General features: G+C 45.2%; 1 protein-coding gene across 1 annotated transcript in view; it reads left to right on the top strand.

Annotated features, from left to right (window-relative positions):
- The window catches only part of SRBD1 (S1 RNA binding domain 1), a 399,572-nt gene that overhangs the window by 323,382 nt on the left and 54,054 nt on the right, over window positions 1-22,136 (top strand). The window contains exons 18-19 of the mRNA XM_082249845.1: window positions 8,930-9,036; window positions 20,573-20,749. Of these exons, the coding sequence (XP_082105971.1) occupies window positions 8,930-9,036; window positions 20,573-20,749 (284 nt within the window). The remainder of the gene's footprint in view (window positions 1-8,929; window positions 9,037-20,572; window positions 20,750-22,136) is intronic.

Here is a 22,136-nt window from a genome sequence, read left to right as displayed (position 1 = left end):
CGGTCCTCAGGGCCCACTAACAGGCCAGATTTTAAGTATTACCTTGGGGAGATGCAGACTAGAATACTGCAATCACTGAGCTGCAAATTATATCACCTGGGATGTATTTCAGTTATCTTGCAAACCTGGCCTGTTAGTGGGCCCTGAGGACCAGGGTTGAGGACCACTGCTCTAGGTAACTGCTTTTGAGGTCTGCAGTCAGCTAGGATTAAAGTGAACGGAGGATTACTTTAATAGCCTGGTTGACAGGCTTCAATGGGCAAATGCAGCACGTTTTTTTGAGATCTGATACCTTTGAGGTGCAGTTGGTGCAATTTAGCTGCTTTTGCATTCTCACAGGCTTGACTTATAAGGAGAGAAGCGCAGTGTGTCTGTTACCAAAAGTAACAAAATTGAAATATTAACAAGAGTATACAATATGAGCACAACAGTTACAGTTCTAGTTGTGGTATATTAAATCGTAGTGCCTGCAGTGCTATAATGGCAAACTGAATGACTTATGCAAAAAATGTCAAATATGGTATACTAAGGCACAAATAGAGTAGCAGCTTTTAGGCCAACATAAGCCCGTAGAAACTGGCCGAAGGTTGCCCTAGGGCTCAGAGTGTTGGTTATTGTACAGGCCAGTTCCATTCTTTGGGATAGTTCTTCTTTGGCATATTTAGGCATAGTCACAAAGCAAGCAGTCTGTGGCGCATTGAGAAGCTTTTGTTGGGGAAGCAATGATTAAACAAGGTTTTGAAACCTGTAGATAATTTTTCTTTAAATATTGGTTGGCAGTGGGGTGTCTTTTATAGAAACCCAATATGTTCTTGATACTATGGCTCAGCAAGCATATACAACATATATACTCCTGTCAAAAAATAATTTTACAATAGGAACTCAGAATAAATATTTACAGAAAATACATTAAGGTTTCCTGTAAAGTTTATCTTCTTCCTCTTCTCTTCTGTCAATAAGTGAAACCTTCAGCTACCATTTTTATTTTTGTTGAAGCTTTTATCCGTGCCAAAATACAGTCTGAGAAATACAAAACGATTAATTAAATGCAAATATTTGCCAGATGTATAAACTTCTCTTTTTGGAAGAAAACGGGCATCCTGCCAGAAATATGCCTTTACCCTCACGCCAGTTTCCATGCCTAGTCTGCTTTAGACTATTGAGTATGAGTAGACTGAAGAAAGTGCCTTCTTTACGCTTGGCTTGCTCATAAACATTGACCTAGCTGATTTTAGCATCTTTTGTTGAGTGATGTGTGAACCTCTGTCGGGAAGACGGTGAGACCCAGACACAGCCGCTCAGTTGTTTTCAGGTGTTGTAAGGTTACGTTGATGATTGAGACTGGTTGATCAAAGAAAGTGCTGTTTCCAGATGTCTTGATGGCATGAAAATGCTTGATTGTATATGTTAGAGGTGTGCTGAGTAATATACATATATACACTAGTGTGCCAACTAGCTATTAAGTCCTGTTGCACTAATTGAAGCTTAACTCCTGTTAGGGAAGGGTTTGAACCTCTGCTAACAATATATTGATGTCTACATCATCATTTAGGTGATTTTTTTCTTCTGTATAATAACACAGAAATTGGGAAGGACCTTCCCAGAAGAGACACAGACAATGACAAAACACTGGAATGAACAAACAAAAGAAGTTGCACCAGCCTAGTGACTTATTCCATGATATTTATTAAGAAATAGTAGTCCTAAATTATACTCAAACATATAAATTAAAATCGCATGTCAAGCTACTCGTCTGTAGCCCTGTAGTCCTAGGTACAGAAAATTCCAGAGTACAGGGGGACCTCGCCGGGGTCTTTATGGTTAACGCGTTTTAAAGGCAACACCTTCTTCCTCAGAGCCCACTATTAAATATCATGGAATAATGCACTAGGCTGGCGTGTGGTGGGTTTGTTTTTTGTAGTGTGTAGTGGGCGTTCCCAGTCCGAGAGGACAGAAAGGCTTGAGGCTATGTCGCCGTGTCATGGAGTCATTCTCAATACCTTTTACTGGGATGCCACACTTTTGCACAGGAGATTTTCTAATGAAAAAACACGGAGGTTTTCACCCTTCCTTATTCTGCAAAAAAAAAAAGTGCATTTATCGGTGCATGTGTCCCTGTTATAGAGATTGTGCTTACTTCCTATCTCTTTGACTACACAGGCAGTAAGAATAAAATCTCCCAAGTGGACATGGATAGCAATTCTAACCCATATTTACTGTGTCCAAAGATAAACAAAATGTTTGGGCTGGAGTTGAGCTGAAGCAAACCTTACTTGGTTGATAGTCCTCAGGTTCCTACTAATAATTTGCATGATCTTGAAACCAGCTTAATCATATATATATATATATATATATATATATATATATATATACATACACTGTGTATATGTATATATATAAATTTAACCATGTAGTAGAATATTTACCCTACTGAGATGACAAGTGCGAGTCTATTCTTCTGCTGTGAATTCAGAATAGTAGAAGGATGTAAGAAGGTTACACATAGCTGAGTCAGCATAAAATGTTCTTTCATTCTTCTTTTCTGTTTTTTTTTTTTTTGGATAGTGTTTGTGTTGCACTGCCCCCCTAAATTATGACTCAAATAATGTCAATAATAATAAAGGTGAACATACAACAAGTCCACTGCGACTTATGGCGCTTTTCCAAGAAAAGCTTCTTTCTTCCGCTTGAAGAAAGAAGAGACAGAGGGGATATGATAGAAACTTTTAAATACATAAAGGGAATCAACTCGGTAAAGGAGGAGAGCATATTTAAAAGAAGAAAAACTACCACAAGAGGACACAGTTTTAAATTAGAGGGGCAAAGGTTTAAAAGTAATATGAGGAAGTATTACTTTACTGAGAGAGTAGTGGATGCATGGAATAACCTTCCTGCAGAAGTGGTAGCTGCAAATACAGTGAAGGAGTTTAAGCATGCATGGGATAGGCATAAGGCTATCCTTCATATAAGATAGGGCCAGGGACTATTCATAGGATTCAGATATATTGGGCAGACTAGATGGGCCAAATGGTTCTTATCTGCCGACACATTCTATGTTTCTATGTTTCCACTGCATGGAACCGAACGGTTCGGCTCGCTTTTGTGCTTTTCCACTGCTGGTACCGCATGGTACGGTGTAGGAACGGTGCGGTGCTTTTCCACTGCATGGAATCGAACGGTACGGCTCTCAAAAACAGTACCACCTCGATTGTGGTTCCAAGAGGTACCATACCCGGTACCCTATCCCACAATCCTTTGCAAGCAGTCACTACTAGCCACTGATTTGTCAGAGAATCCCACCCACCCCGTTGTTATCCCACCCACTTAACTTTAGTACTACTTTAGTGGAAAAGCAAACCATACCAAACTGTACCAAACCGTTCCAACACCGTACCATGCGGTACCAGCAGTGGAAAAGCAAACCGGGCCGAGTAGAGCCGAGCTGGTACTTGCAGTGGAAAAGTGCCATAAATCTGTAATTCTACTAACCTATGTATAAAAATATAAACCAACAATCAGGTGATCCACAGTGCAAAAGAGAGTCCATAAATTCTGTGACCGCATTCCAAACAATTTGCGTTATCTTAAATTAAATCATCTCCAGTGCTCCACCACCTTTTCAAAATGAAAGGCACCACAACGCATGTTACGTAACATACCCCACTGTGTCACGAAGTCTAAATGGGCCATTTAAACTGATACTAAACACACACTGTTTAATTTACATTGTCCTTTCTATTTCTGTATATGGTTGATGCTGACACTGTAATTTATTTTAATTTAAAAAAATAGAATTACCTTTTTCCTAATCAATATTTAGCTGTCACATGATCCAGCTCTTTCTCAGGCTGTCTGCAGGGAAACATAAGTAGGGGGAGCTTCTAGTCGTCTGCTGCTAGTTAAAAAAAAAAAAAAAAAACCCTTTGGAATACGTAGTAAAAATAAATAATTGATATCAATAAACTGTTTTAAATTGTCTTACAAATGTATATATTTGAAATCAAATCATATCATAACATAACATGGTGTGGGTGGATTTCTGCCAGTCACAGACTGTCACGCCCCTCCAGCCTGTGTTTTAGAATAGGAGGGAAGTGAAGCCTCCATCAATCTACAGATAATATTCCCCCCCCCCATTGTGTTTAGCTGGTTAGTGGGCATTGAGGAAAGGAAGGGAAGGGAGTAGGCTGTCAATTACCACTGTGTATACACTCACATGTGTGACTCTCTAGTCACATGGGCTGCTCAGATGTGATAGGGGGGGAAATTCTCAGCATAGAAACTCACTGAAAACTGAGCATGTGCAGAGTTGCTAACACTGCTCTGCAAAATCCCTTAGCTAAGTTAGGGACATGAACAGAAGGGGGATATAGATAACAGCAGGATCAACGAGTTGTTTTTGCAGAATACAGAAAAAAAATCTCATAGTGACTTGTCAAAATACTGGTGGTTAGTCTCTGCTCTGTGCCACATCCCTCAAATGACTACAAGAAAAAAACAGTTTCCCTAGTTGTTGGGACTTTGAAGGCATCTTGTTTTTTTTGGAACATACAAAAAAGTATATAAAATATTACATTTTATTTATACATGATAAAAAATTCAAAATATACTTAAGAATGTTAGAAGACACAATGTATACATGGTATGATCAACTATGGGTAAAACTGACTGTGACGGATGATTATGGTAAAGTTGTAACTTCCTCCACCCAACGCATTTCAGAGAGTGAATCTCTCCTTCATTGGGGTTATTGTAGGTGTCACTGAACTAGGAAATATATAAATCAGAACATATGTATATATATAATATACAAGCATCTTAATGGCATTATTGCCCGAAAAAGGACTTACAATCAATCATATGGTATTGCAAGTGAACATTCCATGTATTCTTTTAAAAACAAAACTTGGAAATTCTGTTTGACCACCCAGATTTTCACATACTCTATGTAGCTTTATTTGTTGTATTCAGATGAGAAGGATTTTTTAGATTTTATTAGGCTCCTTAGGGTTTAACACCCTAAGTCCAAAGGACAGGTATCACTGAGACCTAGGAGACCCCATCCTAGGAAGGAAGGTATAAGAGAGAGAGGATTTTTTGTTGGTTATTATATAATTTAGATTCTGCTCTTTTGACTGGACATATAGGTATATACAAAACCTATAATATGAAACACCTGGCTTAACCTAGAATTCCGCAGGCATAGTACGCATGCTTAATTGAGTATAGTGTTTGATTCACTGGAGACTTATTGTCCTCTAGAAGACAAATCATATATACATATAAATGCATATATATATATATATATATATATATATATATATATATATATATATATATAACATGCATAGCTCCATGCACAATATGCACACAAATAGTCCCTAGCAGGGCATATTGGACAAAATCCTATTGATTCTGGTGTGATGTGATTAAAGCTATACCAAATATCCAGGGGTTGTAAAATGTTTATAGCCATTAATGTGCCCATGTCATTAAAAAAGAGAGACTGCTAGATATATATTATTGTTTCTGTCTATGTCTATAGATGCTGGTTAAAGGTTCAGAGCCGGTTCACACTGAGGCAATCCGACTTCTGGGGGCGACCTGTGAAGTCGCGTGCACCGCGACTTCGGCGCGACTTGCAGGGCCTTCACATAATGGAAGTCTATGCAAGTCGCTCCGAGGTCGCCCCAAAGTAGTACAGGACCCTTTTTCTAAGTCGGAGCGACTTGTGTCGCTCCTATTAGAATGGGTCCTGTACTACTCAATGGACCGCGACATACCGCGACTTGTCAGGCTGACAAGTCGTCTGACAAGTTGCGCTAGTGTGAATGGGCTCTCAAACTATCAAGAGGGATTAACAATAATATATATCTAGCAGTCTCTCTTTTTGACATGGGCATTAATGTGCTATAAACATTTTACAACCCCTGGATATTTGGTATAGCTTTAATCACATCACACCAGAATCAATAGGATTTTGACATGATTTTTGTGCACCATAGTTTTTGGCAATATCGCGGGCGCATGCGATTTTAAAACATGGCATCTTTTCTCATCTTTTATATTTTAACCAAAAATGGGTATTATCGACTTGCCGACATATATAGTGCGGCAGTGTGGCTCTCCAAGGCAAACCGACGTAGGTATACATCGGTCGCCTGGTGGCAGCTAGGGGGCGAGCGCATGCCGCTGGCGTCGTGCTCCCGCTCCCAGTCATCAGCAGGGAAGCCGATGCAGCGGGCAGGCCGCTCTGATTGCAGCCTGACACCCGCGATCGCTCCCCGCTTGGAGAGAAGGACGGTCGGCTGTTGTAAACACAGCTGACCGTTCTTTTCCCTGGGATGATCATAGAGCCCATGTGATCCTTCTATACAGGATCACAGGTCTCTATGGTCATTTCAGAAGCAACGCCCCCCCACAGTTAGAATGACTCCCCTAGGCTCACATTTAACCTCTTGATCACCCACAGGGTTAAACCCTTCCCTGCCAATGCCATTATTATAGTAACTTTTAGCACTTATTACTGTAGTAATGTCACTGGTACCCCCAAAAGTGTCAAAAATGTCAGTTAGGGGTCCGATCTGTCTGCCACAATGTCGCAGTCCCGCAAAAAAATCGCTGATCGCCGCCATTACTAGTAAAAAAAAAAGAAAAACAATGACAAATCTTTAACCACTTGCCGACCGCCGCAAGTAGATTTACTGCGGCGGTCAGCCCCTCACAGGTAAATATACGTCACTGGCCTGTGAGGCTCTGGGGAGCGAGCGCGCGCCGCCGGCAGCGCGCTCCCACGCGGTCACGGACCCCCCCGCGCGTGTGACCGGTGGACCCGATGTCCGCCGCTCACTCTGCGATCGTCGGGGGAGAGGGAGAAAGGCAGGCAGCTTGTGTAAACAAACTGCCTGTCATTCTCCCCTGTGTAGAAACACCGATCATACGGTTCTACTATGTAGGACCGTTGATCAGTGTAACTACAGCTCAACAGACAACCAATCACAGTTAGAATCACGCCCCTAGGGACACACACAGCCCCTCCCTCTCAAATAAAGTTAACCCCTTCACTGCCAGTGTATTTTTACAGTAACAGTGCATATGTATAGCACTGATTACTGTAGAAATGTCACTGGTAACCCCAAAAGTGTCAAAAATGTCAGTCAAGGGTCCGATGTGTCCGCCGCAATGTCGCAGTACCGCAAAAAAAAATCGCAGATCGCCGCCATTACGCGTTAAAAAAAAAACAACAAAAATGACAAAAATCTTTCCCTTTGTTAGTAAACGCAATAACTTTTGCGCAAACCAATCAAAATACGCTTTTTGCGATTTTTTTTTTTTACCAAACATAGGTAGCATAAAACAAATTGGCCGAAAATGTTAAAAAATTTTGATTTTTACTTTTTTTTTTGGGGGGAATTTCATATAAAAAAATGTAAAAAATATTGTTATTTTTGCAAAATTGACGCTCTTTTTTTTGTTTATAGCGCGTGATCAAAAAATCGCACAGGTGATCAAATACCACCAAAAGAAAGCTCTGTTTGTGGGGAAAAAAGGACGTCAAATTTGTTTAGGTACAGCGTCGCACGACCGCGCAATTGTCCGTTAAATTCACGCAGTGCCGAATCGCAAAATACCCCCTGGTCAGGAAGGGGGTAAAATCTTCCGGGGCTTAAGTGGTTAAGTAGACGCGATAACTTTTGCGCAAGCCAATCAAAATATTATTGTGGTTTTTTTTTGTTTTTTTTTACCAAAAATTTGTAGTAGAAAAAAAATTGGCCTAAAATGTTAAAAAAAAAAAATAATTTTTAAATTAATTTTTTTGGAATGTCCTATAGCAGAATGTGAAAATTTTTTATTTTTTTCCAAAATTGTCACCCTTTTTTTGTTTATAGCGCAACAAATAAAAATCGCAGAGGTGATTAAATACCACCAAAAGAAAGCTCTATTTGTGGGGGGAAAAAAGAACGTAAATTTCGTTTGGGTACAGTGTCGCACAACCGCGCAATTGTCCGTTAAAATAACGCAGTGCCGAATCACAAAATTGGGCCTGGTCAGGAAGGGGGCAAATCCTTCCGGTCTTAAAGTGGTTAAATGGCGTGGTTTTGCACTAAAATTAATTTTATTATATTTTTTCCTGAAAGTTTGTGTTTAATAAACAGTTGCGCAAACATCACGTGAAGCTAAATTTTGCAACTCTCACCTTTTATCTCTGCAGGGCCTCTGCTTTTAGAAAATATAAAATGTTCTGGGAGTTTGTGTAATTTTATTGCCCAAAAATTTGGATTTTTACATGTATGCCACAAAGAAAAAAATTGCTCTGGAGCCAAACTGTTTAAAGTTCACATAAGCTGTTTGTCAAACCCCCATGTACATTTATTCTATGTGACTGTGGCAAAATCAAATGCTGTCATATGCTCTCTGCAGATCGAATGTATAATGAATGTGTAAAATACTGCATTATGGCCACTTTTCCTTTTGTAGTCAGCGCCATCTAGTGACCACAATGCGGTATTTTCCCCATTCCCATAGTCTCGATCTGCAGAAAATATATCCTGAGAATATTCAATTTGGCCCCATTTGCACAAAATATGGAGTTTTTTTAATTTTTTTTTTTTTTTATATGAAAACACCCCTATGGCTTCTATTTTAATTTAAACAACGGTTTGATAAGAAGTGTAACAGTGTAATTTAAAATGTTTTTGTGGAAAGTATATACATTATATCAGTATTTAGATGTCAAAAGTTTATAAATGGAAGAAAACCAAAGGTTCAGCAGATGAGCAGGAGCGAAGTCCAACCAAACATTGCAACTTTAATTTACTTATCACATGGAGCTGCTAGTCGAGGGGTTAAATTTGCTGGTTGATTCTGATTGTCTATATAATGCCAGGAGTTGGCCTATAAAATTAATCTGTTCCTCTTTCTCTTCCAGCACGATGTCTCGCAGGTGCTTCTGAAAGGCACCCTGGACAGTGTGGTGGAGGAGTGTGTCAGCTTTGTAGGGGTGGATATCAACATCTGCTCTGAAACTCTATTGAGGTAAACACAGCTTTGTACATTGCTGCACCATTAGCTTCACTTTGTAGTTGTCTGCCTGGAGAACGTCACGCACAGGACACTGCGGAGCTGCCACCTGCTATAAAGCCCTGCCATTCATACTGCACAATGATGCACTGTGTGTTCCCCTGGTTATTAGTTTAATTATGTTTGTCTTCTGCTCCAGTGTACATAACATTAAGGGAGAGCACACAGTCACTGCTTCACCAAATGTTCTCTTGTTGGGTGAATGTATTTACATGCAAAACGCCTGTTTAAAGTGGTTTAACCTCCCTGGCGGTAATTCTGAGTGTGGCTCGGGGGTTTAATTTTCAGTACCAAAAGCGGTAACCTCGAGCCACACTCGGGATTACCCTCTAGTGAAACTTACCTTGTCCCTACGATCCCCCGATGTCCTCCGGACAATGCCGGTGTTCTATCAGAATTACCGCTACCTATCAGATTCTGCAACCGGACGTGATGGCTGAGAAAACTTATTGCGTATGCGCCATGCGTTCCAACATGGGCACTATGCCTTCCAATAGCTTTCCATGTGACAGAACACGAAGCAGCAGCAGATATGTTCGTATAATCATGCAACTTTAGAATTTCAGATTTATTTTTGCAGTAAACTCACGATTTATACTGAAATAGGCCGAGTGAAATAGTCTATTTCACTATATAATCAGTTTGTCGCTGAGCAGTGCGGGCTGTACCAAGATGGCCGTCGCCACCTTCTACCCACAGGTTACTTGCTATATTTACTATATAACAATAGTAATAAAAATGTAATACTGTTATTCAGTCTTTAACCACTTCCCGCCCGCCCTATAACAGAATGACGGCGGGAATGTGGTTGTGTTATCCTGACCGGACGTCATATGACGGCGGCAGGATAACACAGCTCTGGGTGCCCCCCGGGGGCGCGCAGAGCGGCGATCGGTGATGCGAGGTGTCAGTCTGACACCCTGCACCTCCGATCTCGGTAAAGAGACTACTGACGTAGCTCTTTACCATGTGATCAGCCGTGTCCAATCACGGCTGGTCACATTGTAAACAGGAACAGCCGTTGATCGGCTTTCCTTAGTTCGTGCCTGACAGGCACGAGTAAAGGAGCGCCGATCGGCGGCTCCCCTGACAGGGGGGAGGGGGTCGGCACTGGTAATCAGATCTTTGATTACCAGTGCAGACCCTCGGGGGGGGGGATGCCACTAGATCCACCAGGGATGCCCACTATGACCCCAGGGATGCCCACTATGACCCCAGGGATGCCCAGTATGGCCACCAGGGATGGCAATCAGGGCTCAGGGAGCCCCCCATTGCCCTCCCCATCAGTGATGCCCACCAGTGTCCTCCCTATCAGTGCTGCCCACAAGTGCCCATCATTGCCATCCTTTAGTGTCACCCACCAGTGCCCATTATTGCCCGCCAGTGCCGCCTATCAGTGCCCATTAGTGCCCACCAGTACTGCCCGTCAGTGCCCACCAGTGCCACCTATCAGTGCCCATTAGTGCCCGTCAGTGCCACCTATCAGTGTCCATCAATGCCGCCTATCAGTGCCCAGCAGTGCCGCCTATCAGTGCCAACCAATGCTGCATATCTGTGCTACCTATCAGTGCCACATATCAGTGCCTATCAGTGCCGCTCTGTCAGTGCCTCCTCATCAGTGCCTGTCAGTGCAGTCTCATCAGTGCTCATCAGTGCAGGAAAAAAACTTATATATTTACAAAATTGTATAACATAAACAAAAAAACTTTTTTTTTTTTTTTCAAACTTTTCGGTCTTTTTTTATTTGTTTAGCAAAAAGTAAAAATCACACAGGTGATCAAATACCACCAAAAGAAAGCTCTATTTGTGGGGGGAAAATGACATAAATTTGGTGTAGGTACAGTGTTGCATGACCGCGCAATTGTCATTCAAAATGCAACAGCGCTAAAAGGGGAAAATTGGCCTGGGCAGGAAGGGAGGGAAGTGCCCTGTATTAAAGTGGTTAACCACTTCTGGACCGGAAGGATTTCCCCCCCTTAATGACCAGGCCATATTTTGCGATTCGGCACAGCGTTTCTTTAACGGATGATTGCGCAGTCCTGCGATGCTGTACCCAAATAAAATTGATGTCCTTTTTTTTCCCACAAATAGAGCTTTCTTTTGGTGGTCTTTGATCACCTGTGCGATTTTTATTTTTTTCGCTATAAACAAAAAAAGAGCAACAAATCTGAAAAAAAACAATATTTTTCACATTCTGCTATATAACATTCCCAAAAAAAATCTAAAAATCTAAATTTCTCTTACGTCCTCCGACAGTCGCCGCCCACTCATACAGTCTTCACCAATGGGGTATTGACTTCCTATCTGCAGGAGTAGCTAGGCATAAGACTTGTTAAGAACAAAACATTTAACAGTCACACCCACTGGTCCAATACCCCCTGCAATAGCCATCCCAACTCCGTTTGTCTTCTGCCTAGCTAAGGTGTAGATAGGCTTCCCTGTGCTTGGGCTACAGTTTCAGCCTTCTTCTTTTATTTTATGATTTATTTTCATTGCATTACTAGCTGTTTATTTTGTCAGCGATAGTTAGTTGGATCTTCGGATGAAGACAGCGTTTGCGGAGCTGGGAATCGGACTGATCGTCCTGGTTCTCCAGGACAGAGGGTCAGATGGAATCCCAGCCTGCCATCGAGCGTTTAGCAGGCTATGTGTTCGCCCTGGCCTCGCAAACAACACATCCCTGTCCTCAGGGATGCAGCTTGTGAGGTGGCTACCTCACTGCTGGACACATCCATGGTTCTTCCGTGCACTACTAGTGTCCTGCGTTTTTTGGCTGACGGCACTCCCCTGCTATCTGAGGGTGGGTGGTTTCCCGTTTGATATGAGTCACCCCACGCCATCTGGTACAGGTAAGTACACTCTGTGTGGGGCCTCTGTCTGGGGTCGGCAGCCCTGTGTGTCTGTGGTGTCCCCTATGTCTGTGCGTTTTGGGTTCCCTGGTCCCGGTCCCTGCGGGGGTTTTTTCTCTCACAGCCAGCGCTGTGTGAGGTTTTGGGGGTCCCTCTCCTATTGTCACTTTAGGGTGCTTGGAGGGACAGACACGTGCTGCGACCGCTGCGGGGTTAAAAACCGCCGGTCCGCCATTTTAGGTGTGGGCAGCATGTCTGGCTTCACTATGGGCGCTTATACAGCATGATATGTAGTGTATTTTGGCGCCTTGTGGCGCCATCTTGTGTGTGGCAAACGATCGTTCCGAGCACATTTCGGCGGCCATTTTACCGAAGCCTCCCATTACTTTCAATAGGCATCCATTTTTCTTTAGCCTACAGCCTCAGTTCAGCCTCCAGCGGTGACATCACTTCCTTCTTTCTCTTAGGAGCGACCGACGGCGGTGGTAACACACTTGTGGGGCTCTGTTCTGCTGTCCTTCTTTTCCTCCCTTGTGCAATCTTCCTGGCTTCAGTTTGTCCCTGCGGGGGGTCTGTGGTTACAGTCATTGTAGCGGTGTGCTGCGGGGGTCCGCTGCGCTCTTAAAGGGCCAATACCTTACATATAAAAAAAAAATTTTTGCAATGGAATCCCAGGACAACAAATTCCCTCCAGCTTTGGTGGGGGATTTGGGCTCCTCTGAATCCTCTACCCTGACTAATTTGGCTGCTGTAATGGCGACTTTGGTGTCCAAAATGGATGTGCTGATAACTGAACGTGCTGCTAGAAAAAGGTCTAGGATTTCCTTTTCTTCTGATTCTGAATGTGACATGGTTGCTGTAGGTAGTGTGGCCCTTTCAGGGTCTCGCTCTTCTAAGGACCCGCAAGAGTCTGAGGGGGAGGCGGAGGTTGCAGGGGTGGATGATTCCCCCCCTGGGACGCCCGAGGAATGCGCAGCTATGGATGTGCTGATTCTTGCCATCAAAGAAACACTACATTTAGAGGATGAGCCCAATCCTCTGGGCATTGTGTCCTCTTTTGGTACACGCAGGACCCGCAAGACTGCGCAGGTTTTTCCTTGCCCCACAGAGTTTCATCACACAGTGAATGAGCAATGGCGCAATTTGAAACACACCTTTGTGGTGCCTAAAAAGTTTCAACCTCTCTACCCTTTTGCGTCTACTACGGTTGCACGCTGGTGTGTGTCTCCTCAAGTGGATCACACTGTAGCCAGATTGAACAAGGCTACTCTGGTTCCCACCAAAGATTCTCCGATATTTAGGGATCCTACGGATAGGAGGCTGGAATCTCTTGCCCGACATTCCTACATGGTGGCAGGTTCCATGCTAAAACCTATTTTTGCCTCTGTTATGGTGGCTCAGGCTGTGGCGGATTGGACCAAGGTGCTCAGACGCACACTCGTGGCTGATTCTGCCCCTCCCACTACCGTGGAGATGGTGGACCAGATTTATCAAGGGGTCATGTATTTGTGCGATGCGGCCTTAAATGAGGTCCCTTTAGCTGCGCGCCTGTCCAGTGTCGCGGTGATTAACCGTAGACTGATCTGGTTGAAAAGCTGGTCGGCTGACCAGAAAACCAGGAAGACGGTGGCTGATATTCCCTATGCGGGGTCTCGCCTTTTTGGAGACTCCCTGGATGAATTGGTTAAAGGAGTCACTGGGGGCAAGAGCACTCTGCTGCCCCAGAATCCTAAGGGCAAGTTTTTCCGTGGCAAGCGGGGCCCTTCCTTTAAGCCTAATCAGGGGTCCTTTTGTGCCTTCAAGGGGCAGAACAAGGGAAAACCCTGGATCGGCAAACAAAAATCCGGCCAAGCTGGGGCGGCGGCTCAGTCCGCCTCTGCCTGAAGGGGCGCCCTCACCCATTTCAGGGGTGGGGGGACGTTCGCGCGGTTTCCTCCTACCTTGGCTGCTCTGAATCACGGACAGGTGGGTTCAGGAAATCATTCGGTCAGGGTACAAGATCGAATTTCTTTCACGGCCGGCAGACAGATTCTTTCCCTCAAATCTTCATTTGACCCCAGGGCGGTTACAAGACCTGCATCAAGCAGTACAGGATCTCCTCGCCCAGGGGGTTATCGTCCCGGTGCCTCATCGGGACAGGTTTGGGGGGTTTTACTCAAATCTGTTCACTGCGCCCAGAAAGGAGTGCAAAGTGCGTCCGATTCTGGATTTAAAAGCTCTGAACCGCTTCGTGCGTGTTCGAAAGTTCTGCATGGAATCGCTCCGCTTGGTGGTGGCCTCCCCGAATCCGGGAGAATTCCTGGCCTCTATCGACCTGAAGGATGCGTATCTGCACATCCCTATTTCTAAGGGTCATCAGCGGTACCTCCGATTCGCTATCGCGGAGGATCATTATCAGTTTGTGGCGTTACCTTTCGGTCTCGCTTCGGCTCCAAGGGTCTTTACCAAAGTGTTGGCGCCTATTCTGGGCCTGTTGCGGGCACAGGGCATTGCGGTCTTGGGATATCTGGACGATCTCCTGCTAAGGTCGAGTGCCAGTCAGAGCCTTCTGCGCGATCTGTCCACTACGGTCCAGACGCTCCAGGAGTTCGGTTGGACCATCAACGTTCAGAAGTCGACCTTGTTTCCTTCGGTTCGTCTCCCATATTTGGGGATGGTTCTGGACTCTGCTCAAGCAAAGGTGTTCTTACCGGAGGACAAGCTCCGGGCCCTACAGAACGAGGTCAGGTCCCTCAGGGACAACGAATCCTCGTCACTCAGGACCTGTATGCGGTCCCTGGGGTTGATGGTGTCAGCCTTCGAGGCGATACCATTTGCACAGTTTCACACGCGATCTCTCCAAGCGGAGATCCTGGCCAGGTGGGACAGACTACCTCAGCCATTGGACCTGAGAGTGTCTCTGAGTCGCCAGACCAGAATGGATCTCTTGTGGTGGCTTCAGTCCCCGGCTGTGTCGGAAGGAAAATCCTTCCGACCAATTCTGTGGACAGTGATAACCACAGATGCCAGCCTGTCAGGCTGGGGTGGCGTCCTGGGCAACCTGTCTGCCCAGGGCACTTGGTTGGAGGAGGAATCCTCCCTTCCGATAAACATTTTGGAATTGAGAGCGATCAGGCTGTGCCTGCTCCATTGGTCGGATCGTCTTCAGGGCCGTCCTGTACGGGTGCAGACGGACAATGCCACTGCCGTGGCTTACATCAACCACCAAGGGGGCACCAGGAGTGCCCGAGCGGCCCAGGAAGTGACCAGTATTCTGTCTTGGGCCGAGACTCGTGTCCCGGCGATATCGGCAGTTCATATTGCGGGTGTAGAGAATTGGCAGGCCGATTATCTGAGCCGCCAGACCCTGGACCAGGGGGAATGGTCCCTGCACCCGGAGGTGTTTCAAATGCTGTGTGCGTTTCGGCTGAACAACAAGGTGGAAAGGTTCGTGGCAAGAATGCGCGATCCTCTGGCAGACGGCACGGATGCGCTGGTGGTGCCTTGGCATCAGTATCGTCTGATATATGCCTTTCCTCCGATTTAGTTGTTGTCCAGGTTCATTCGCAGGTTGGCCTCGGGAAACCAACAGTGGTGATTCTGGTGGCGCCGGACTGGCCACACCGGTCGTGGTACGTGGACATCGTTCATCTGGCCGCCAATGCGAGAAGATCTACTGTCTCAGGGACCGATCTTCCATCCTGCTTTACAGTCGCTGGCTTTAACGGCATGGCTGTTGAAAGCCAGGTCCTGAGAGACAGAGGTCTCTCCTCAGAGGTCATTCCTACTTTAATCAAGGCTAGAAAAGCCTCGTCTGGTAAGATTTATTACCGTACATGGAAAGCTTGTTTTGCCTGATGTGAGTCCAGGGGCTTCTCTCCTCGTTCATACTCGGTGGCGAGGGTGTTGGCTTTCCTCCAGTCTGGTGTGGACCAGCGCCTTGTGTTGGCCACGATTAAGGGCCAGGTATCTGCTGTGGTTGTTTTTTTCCAGCGCCCTGTGGCGTCTCATTCCTTGATTCGCACCTTTATTTAAGGTGTGCATCACTTGGCCCCTCCTAGAAGGGAGCCCTTACCTCCATGGGACTTGAACTTGGTTCTGTCCGTGTTCCAACGGTCCCCGTTTGAAAACATCAGGGAAATTTAGTTACCTCTGCTGTCTAAAAAGGTTGCCTTTCTGGTGGCGATCACTTCTGCTCGCAGAGTGTCGGAGTTGGCGGCGCAGTCTTGTCGCTCCCCTTACCTGGTGGTTCATAGGGATAAGGTGGTCTTACAACTTAAACCATCCTTTTTTCCAAAGGTGGTTTCGGATTTTCACCTCAATGAGGACATTGTTTTACCTTCGCTCTGTGCAAATCCTAAGCATCCTAAGGAGGTTGCCCTGCATTCCTTGGATGTTGTCAGGGCGATCAGGGTTTACCTGTCGTCGACCGAATCCTCTCGGAAATCAGATTCTCTCTTTGTCCGTCCTGAGGGACCTTGGAAGGGTATGGCTGCGTCTACGGCGACCATTGCAAAATGGATCAGACAGACAATTGTACAGGCCTATTCGTTGAAGGAACGGGTACCACCCTTCCCTGTCAAGGCGCACTCTACCAGATTGGTGAGTGCGTCCTGGTTCCGGCATCAGGCCTCGGTGGCCCAGGTGTGCAAGGCTGCGACTTGGTCGTCAGTGCACACCTTTTCTAAATTCTACAAGATTGATTTTCTGGCATCAGCTGATGCCTCCTTTGGCCGCAAAGTTCTCTGTGCGGCAGTGCCATAGGGGACCCTGGTTTTGTGCGGGTCCCTGGCTGTTGGGGTTGTTTACCCCTTGGTATTTGCTTTCCTGGGTTGTTGCTCCTGTTGAACTTTTTTGTTGCCCAGAAGGTTCCCTTGCTGTTATTGTAAGGTTCCTTTCTCTGATGTGGGTACTGCGTTGCCTTTCTGACGGTTGCATTGCCCACCCCGCATGTCTACACTGCTTTGGGACATTGCTATTGGTGAAGACTGTATGAGTCTGCGGCGAATGTCGGAGGACGTAAGAGAAAATGGAATTTTTTTTAAATCTTACCGCAAAATTCCTTTCTCTGAGTCCTCCGACAGTCGCCGCCCCCGCCCCTCTTTTGGGGTTCTTATACACCTAACTGCTTGCTACCAAACTGAGTTGGGATGGCTATTGCAGGGGGGTATTGGGGTATTGGACCAGTGGGACAGCCCCCATGGGTGTAAATGCTTTGTCTTATGCCTAGCTACTCCTGCGGAGAAGAAGTCAATACCCCATTGGTGAAGACTGAGTGGGCGGCGACTGTCGGAGGACTCAGAGAAAGGAATTTTAAGGTAAGATTTTACAAAAATTCAGTTTTTTAGGCCAATTTGTTTTCTGCTACATATTTTTGGTAAAAAAAATTGCAATAAGCATATTTTGATTGGTTTGAGCAAAAGTTTTCACGTCTACTAACTACGGGAAAGATTTATGAAATTTTTATTGTTTTTTTTTTTTTTTTTTTAACTGGTCATGGCAGCGATCTGCGATTTTTTGCAGGACTGCGACATTGCGGTCGGACAGATTGGACCCCTGACTGACATTTTTTACACTTTTTGGGGGAATAGCTTTGTTTAAAACAGTTGACCGTTCTTCTCTCTCAGCGGGGAGCCCCGTGCATCGGAGTCCCCGCTGCTAAGTGGGGGCGAAAACGCGGCACGCACTCGCCCCCTAGCTGCAGGCGCGCGACCGACGTAGGTCTACAGTGGTTCGCACAGGAGGGACGCACTGCCGCAGTAAATAGGCGGCGGGCGGGAACCGGTTAAGGTCAGTTTACAGGTGAAATAAATCTAAAATTCAAGACTTGCGTGGGTGTAAGAAGATGTCCGCAGCTGCTTTGTTTTCTGTCATATTAGGAAAGCTATTGGAACACATGGCACCTGCGCAGTAAATTTTTCTTTACAAACGTCACTTCCAGTTGCAGAATCTGATAGGTAGCAGTATTCTCATAGAACGCCGGCATACTTCTTCTGGGTTCCCTTCCCTGCAAGCGCCGTCACTCAGGGGGGCGGAACAGGGCGTAAAATTTTAAAAAAGTACACAAAACATGACATGATACATTGTAATCTGTTAGAATTAAATTTCTGTATCAAACCATTTGACCTCCATTTTGTCCCTAGTGCTTTGTCCAGTGCCCTGCCTGCACATTTGCTGTTTTATTCCTTTTATTTTTAATCATAATTTATTAATTTATTAATAACTTGTATTCACTTTTACTGTTTTATTCCTAAGAATCACAGACCTACAATATCACAACAAATTTCCAAAACAATGTACCGCTTTGAAATTCAAAAATACTGACCTAAATCCGAGCGGCTCCAGGCGATCACTTGACCGCTCAGCTTTCTCTCCTCTCTTCCCCTTCTCCCTGGCTGACGTCAGCTGCAGTGCTCAGCCCCGCCCACTGGAGCTGTCAGTTGGGCAGAGGAGAGATCTGAGGAGTCAGCTGGGCAGCGGGAGACGCTCGGATTTAGATACCAATCTGCATATTTTTTCTATAACACAGGTACAGGAGCACTTAGTGTTCTATCACAGAGGGGATTATATAATTTTATATAAGTGGCTTAAAGCGGTTGTATCCTCAAAAAAAACAAAAAAACAAACCCTGCAGGACAAAGGCATAATGATCTAGTATGCATCACATACTTGCTCATTATGAAATACTTACCTTAAAACGAAGCCCCGACACGGTCGCCCGGACACCGCTGAGGCAGCTGATATCTTCCCTCTGCGTCTCTTCCGGGATCGGCGGCGCCAGCACTGTGAGTGGCTGGAGCCGCAATCATGTCACTCCCGCGCGGGAGTTCACTTTCCGGCGAGGAGCTCTAAAGGTCCGCTGGACCTTCAGGGCGCATGCGCTGCTGGTGTCAGTGGCTGCATGCAGGGAGAATATCTTTTAAACCTTGCAGGTTTATTAGATATTATTTTACCTACAGTTAAGCCTTATTATAGGCTTACCTGTAGGTAAAAGTTTAAAAGCAGAGTATAATACTGCTTTAATAACCACTTTAAAAACCTTCTGTGCTGCAGGATCCCCCTTACCCTCCCCCTTCTCTTACCTGAGCCCGATCTGATCCAGCGATGTGCGCAAGAGCAGCAACTCTCACAGGCTGTCTCCCTCCTCATTAGGCAGATTGATAGCAGTGGGAGCCATTGTCATTCAAATGCTGTGACTAGGGAGTGGGGGGTGGGCCCAAGATGAAGAGGAGAGGCCTGGAGCACCAGTGGGACACCCCAGAAGAGGAGAATCGGGTTGCTCTGTGTAAAACCAGTGCACAGAGCAGGTAAGTATACCATGTTTGTTATTTTAATGTCAATTTAAAGCATTTGTCACCCTTTAAAAAAAAAAAAAAAAGATCCTGTTCATTTGAAGCATGAATAACAGCACAGTGCTTGTGCCATGTCATTTGGCCCCTTCTATCCTCTAAAATACCTGGCTTATCCTGCCTGGTTCTGCCCCCCCCCCCCTGTAAACTGACCACGGTTTATCATGGCTGCTGAGCCCTGACACCGTGGTCAGTGTGCGTGCCTCCGTCATCCGCAGCTCTCCTGTCTGCTCTCCCCCCTCCTCTCCCTGCCTGTCTACTCTGAGCAGTGCAAAAATTACTGCTGACAATCACTGCCAGCCCCTCTGCTAGGATAACATGTAGTATATACTCGTTTTTTTAAATTATTCTTCTAAATACCTTATTTCTCTTCGCCCATCAACGGTCACGGGACCACCCATCACTCTCTTCCTCCGAAGTATATACTACAGAGGGAGGTCACGTGACCGCCTGGCAGACGTCAGGGGGAGATCTTGGCCCCTCCCTCTATAGTACATACATCAGAGGAAGAGAGCGATGGGTGATCACGTGACCGCTGATCGGCTAGGAGAAATAAAGTATTTAGAAGATGAATTTTAAAAAAGCGATATACACTATATTCTACATGTTTATCCTAGCAGAGGGGCTGGCAGTGATTGTGAGCACTGCCTTAACAACCCCTTTAATGCCAGCAAGGATAGTTTATGGAGTTTATGGCATTTTTGTTATAGTAGAGTTAAAGCAAACCTGTTCCTTTTGCCCTTGCAGCACATACCGCCTTTACTTTTACCCCCTGTAGCTCCATACAGTCTTCAGGAATGAAGAAAATTCCTGTTTTTTTTGGAGAACACATGGAGGGAAAAGGAAACATTGGTGGTAGTGGAGGGGTTGGGGCTCACAGTTTTGTATGAATGGCTGTGAATGGCAGAAGGCTCTGGGGAACTCTTCTGCTATAAGTTAATAGCCTCTGAAATGACACTGCACCTATGAACATAAGAGGATTCTACAAGTGGTTCTGTTCTGCCATAAGCCTTATGTCGGTGGCAGCAAAAAGGTAAAGGCACTCTGTGGGGCCACAGTACATTTAAAGCAAAGCAAAAGACGTGATATAAGACCAATGACATGTCAACACACAGAACTTGAAGGAGTTTCTATTGTTTGATTAGAGCCTCTCCTTCAGCAGTTAGGACCTGTATACATTTGTCTGTTTTATTAAACAACAGGGAGTTTTACTGCATATAATGCATTTCGAGTAGAAATCCCAATCATTACATTAGCTAGTTAACATCAGTTCCATTGTATGTAGCTTATCGGTTTGTTTTATGTTTATTTTAGGCATATTGCTGGTTTGAATTCAGTACGAGCAAAGAATGTGATTGAATGGAGAGAGAAGAATGGACCTTTTATGAATAGAGAGCAGCTAAAGAGTGTGAAGGGACTGGGGCCGAAGACATTCCAGCAGTGCATCGGCTTTATCAGGATTAACCAGGAGTATGTCAAGAACCTGAACAGGTAGGCATCCTTTTCACTCTTAAAAATATAACCGGGAGGACAGCAAAATTATAGTTTAGGAGCTAGTGGCTATAAACTCAACCCAGATGTCTACCTGGTTTGCAAGGAACATTTTAAGCTCATTCTTCGGAGTCGCCTCTACCAATTGTAGAGAGAACATGAAAGCTAGAGGTAAGCGAGAGAGCTGTGAAGTTGCACAAGGAGAGATCTCTGAGCCAAAGGTCTGCAAACAATATGATTGAATGAAGAGAGAAGAATAGGCCTTTTATAAATAGAGTAAAGCTAAAGCATGTGAAGGGGCTGGGTCCAAGGACCTTTTATAAATAGAGTGTAGTTAAAGTGTGTGAAGGGGTTGGGGTCCGAAGACTTTCCAGGAGTGTGCTGGCTTTATCAAGATTAACCAGGAGTATGTCATGAACCTGGACAGGTAGGCGTCCTTTTTACTCATAGGTATATAACCCAGAGGAAAGCAAATTTATAGTTTAGGAGCCAGTGGCTATTGACTCCACGCAAACGTCTGCCTGATTTGGCAGGAACAGTTCAGCTCGTTCTTCTAAGCCACCGTTACCCATTGTAGAGAGAAAACTAAAGGTAGGCAAGGGAGCTGTGAAGTCTTATGAGGAGAGAGGTCTTAGTTGAAGGCCTGCTGATTCAGCCAAGAGTGTCAGAAGAACTCAGTGATCTGCTCATGCCTAAGGCCAGCTGGGATCCTAAAACCCCCGGGTGCCACAGCGGGCGAATATAACAAAATTCTTCAGATCTACTCCCACTGAACTTAGAGAAGGAGACATCTGCAAAATGACACACGCCTCTGACTATGGAGACATATTTCTGGTTTGAACACAGTACAGGGAATGCGACTTAATGGAGAGCGAAAAATAGACCTTTTATAAATAGAGAGCTGCTAAAGTGTGTGAAGGGGCTGGGTCCGAAGACCTTACAGCAGTGGGCCTGCTTTATCAAGATTAACCAGGAGTATGTCAAGAACCTGGGCAGGTAGGCATCTTTTTCACTCATAGGTATATAACCCAGAGGACAGCAAGTGTATAATTTAGGTGCCAGTGGCTATCCACTCCACCCAGATGTCTGCCTGGTTTGGAAGGAACAGTTCAACTCATTCTTCTGAGTTGCCTCTACCCATTGTAGAGAGAACAAGAAAGCTAAAGGAAAGCAAGGAAGCTGTGAAGTTGCATCAGGAGAGATCTCTGAGCCGAAGACCTGCAAAGAATTGATTGAGTGGCGAGAGAAGGATAGACCTTTTATAAATAGAGAGCAGCTAAAGTGTGTGAAGGGACTGGGCCTGAAGACCTTCCAGCAGCGTTAACAGGACCAAGTGCTATGTGGCTGGGTCCCATAGGGGATTTAATTAAGATTTTGAACTTCTAGT

Source organism: Pelophylax lessonae (assembly GCF_965119305.1).
Source record: "Pelophylax lessonae genome assembly, chromosome: 3".
NCBI classification, from domain to species: Eukaryota; Metazoa; Chordata; class Amphibia; order Anura; family Ranidae; genus Pelophylax; species Pelophylax lessonae.
The sequence above is the reverse complement of the archived record's forward strand: the minus strand, read 5'-3'. Positions and strand labels throughout refer to the sequence as shown.